The sequence below is a fragment of the Merops nubicus genome, unplaced genomic scaffold (assembly GCF_000691845.1).
Source record: "Merops nubicus isolate BGI_N331 unplaced genomic scaffold, ASM69184v1 scaffold24604, whole genome shotgun sequence".
Taxonomy (NCBI): domain Eukaryota; kingdom Metazoa; phylum Chordata; class Aves; order Coraciiformes; family Meropidae; genus Merops; species Merops nubicus.
This window is the reverse complement of record NW_008603894.1, coordinates 1-1,438: the sequence shown is the minus strand read 5'-3', so window position 1 is coordinate 1,438 and position 1,438 is coordinate 1. Positions and strand designations below refer to the sequence as shown.

Here is a 1,438-nt window from a genome sequence, read left to right as displayed (position 1 = left end):
TGGTGGGACCTCATCATGGTCATGGGAGCTTCTACCTTGGTGGGACCTCAGCGTGGTCATGGGACCTTCTCAACTGGTGGAACCCAACATAGTCTCTACTGGTGGGACCCAACGTGGTCATGGGACCTTCTCCATCATGGTCATGGGACCTTCTCAACTGGTGGGACCTCAGCATGGTCTCTACTGGTGGGACTCAACATGGTCATGGGACCTTCTACCTTGGTGGGACCCAACACGGTCAGTCTCGGGACCTTCTCAACTGGTGGGACTCAGCGTGGTCATGGGACCTTCTCAGCTGGTGGGACCTCAACATGACCATGGGACCTTCTACCTTGGTAGAACCTCATCATGGTCATGGGACCTTCTCCATCATGGTCATGGGACCTTCTCCATCATGGTCATGGGACCTTCTCTACTAGTAGAACCTCACCATGGTCATGGGACCTTCTCAACTGGTGGAACCCACCACGGTCATGGGACTTTCTCAGTTGGTGGGACCTCATCATGGTCATGGGATCTTCTCAACTGGTGGGACCTCATCATGACCAAGGGACCTTCTCTACTGGTGGGACCTCATCGTGGTCATGGGACCTTCTCAACTGGTGGAACCCACCACGGTCATGGGACTTTCTCAGTTGGTGGGACCTCATCATGGTCATGGGATCTTCTCAACTGGTGGGACCCATCATGGTCTCTACTGGTGGAACCCACCATGGCCATGGGACCTTCTCAACTGGTAGAACCCACCATGATCCTTCCACCATCTTGAGATGGACCCCACCATGCTCATGGGACCTTCTCAACTGATAGAACCTCCATGATCCTTCAACCTTCTCAACTTCTAGAACCCACCATGATCCTTCCACCATCTTGAAGATGGAACCCACCATGACCATGGGACCTTCACCCCTTGGTAGACCTCCCATCCTCCTCCACCCCCCCTTCTCCTCACCTGAGCAGAACCGGGTGTGTCCTTGGACCTCGGCGCCGCTGGCCGGATGTCGGACCCGGCAGCTGAAGCTCCTCCCCTCCCCCCACTCCTCCCGGCTCACGTTGGCCCAACTGGTGGCCGAGTAGGTCAACGACCCCGGATCCTTTCGGGGGGGGGTCCTCCGGGAGGTCACGTGACCTTCCTCCCCGTCCATCAACCAATCGATTTCCACCGAAGGGGGCCAGAAACCGGAAACGAGGCACAGAAGCTCCGCCTCTTCTTCGTCAGGTCGGCAGGAGAAGCTGGAGAGGACTTGGACTTCCGGAGGAACCGGGGCGGCCGGGGGGCAAACTAAGGGGGGGAGAAGGGAGCTCGACGTAGTTATGGGGTCTCCGGATGTGGGGCAGGAGGTCCCCGGCGGTTTCCGCCCCATAACCGGAAGTGTGGGGCAGGGGGAGAACTTCCTTTGGAGGCCTACAAGGGGTTGGGGGGTGGGAGGGGAAGGTT

The 1,438-nt window shown here is 58.0% G+C and overlaps 1 gene segment (V, D, J or C); it reads right to left on the bottom strand.

Moving 5' to 3' along the window:
• Positions 1 to 952: 952 nt before the first annotated feature.
• On the bottom strand, positions 953 to 1,282 carry LOC103771542 (the record flags this gene model as incomplete). The annotated part of the segment is given in 1 exon segment: positions 953 to 1,282. A coding segment is annotated over 1 exon segment (330 nt), but the record flags the coding sequence as incomplete, so codon positions are not given.
• Positions 1,283 to 1,438: the final 156 nt, after the last annotated feature.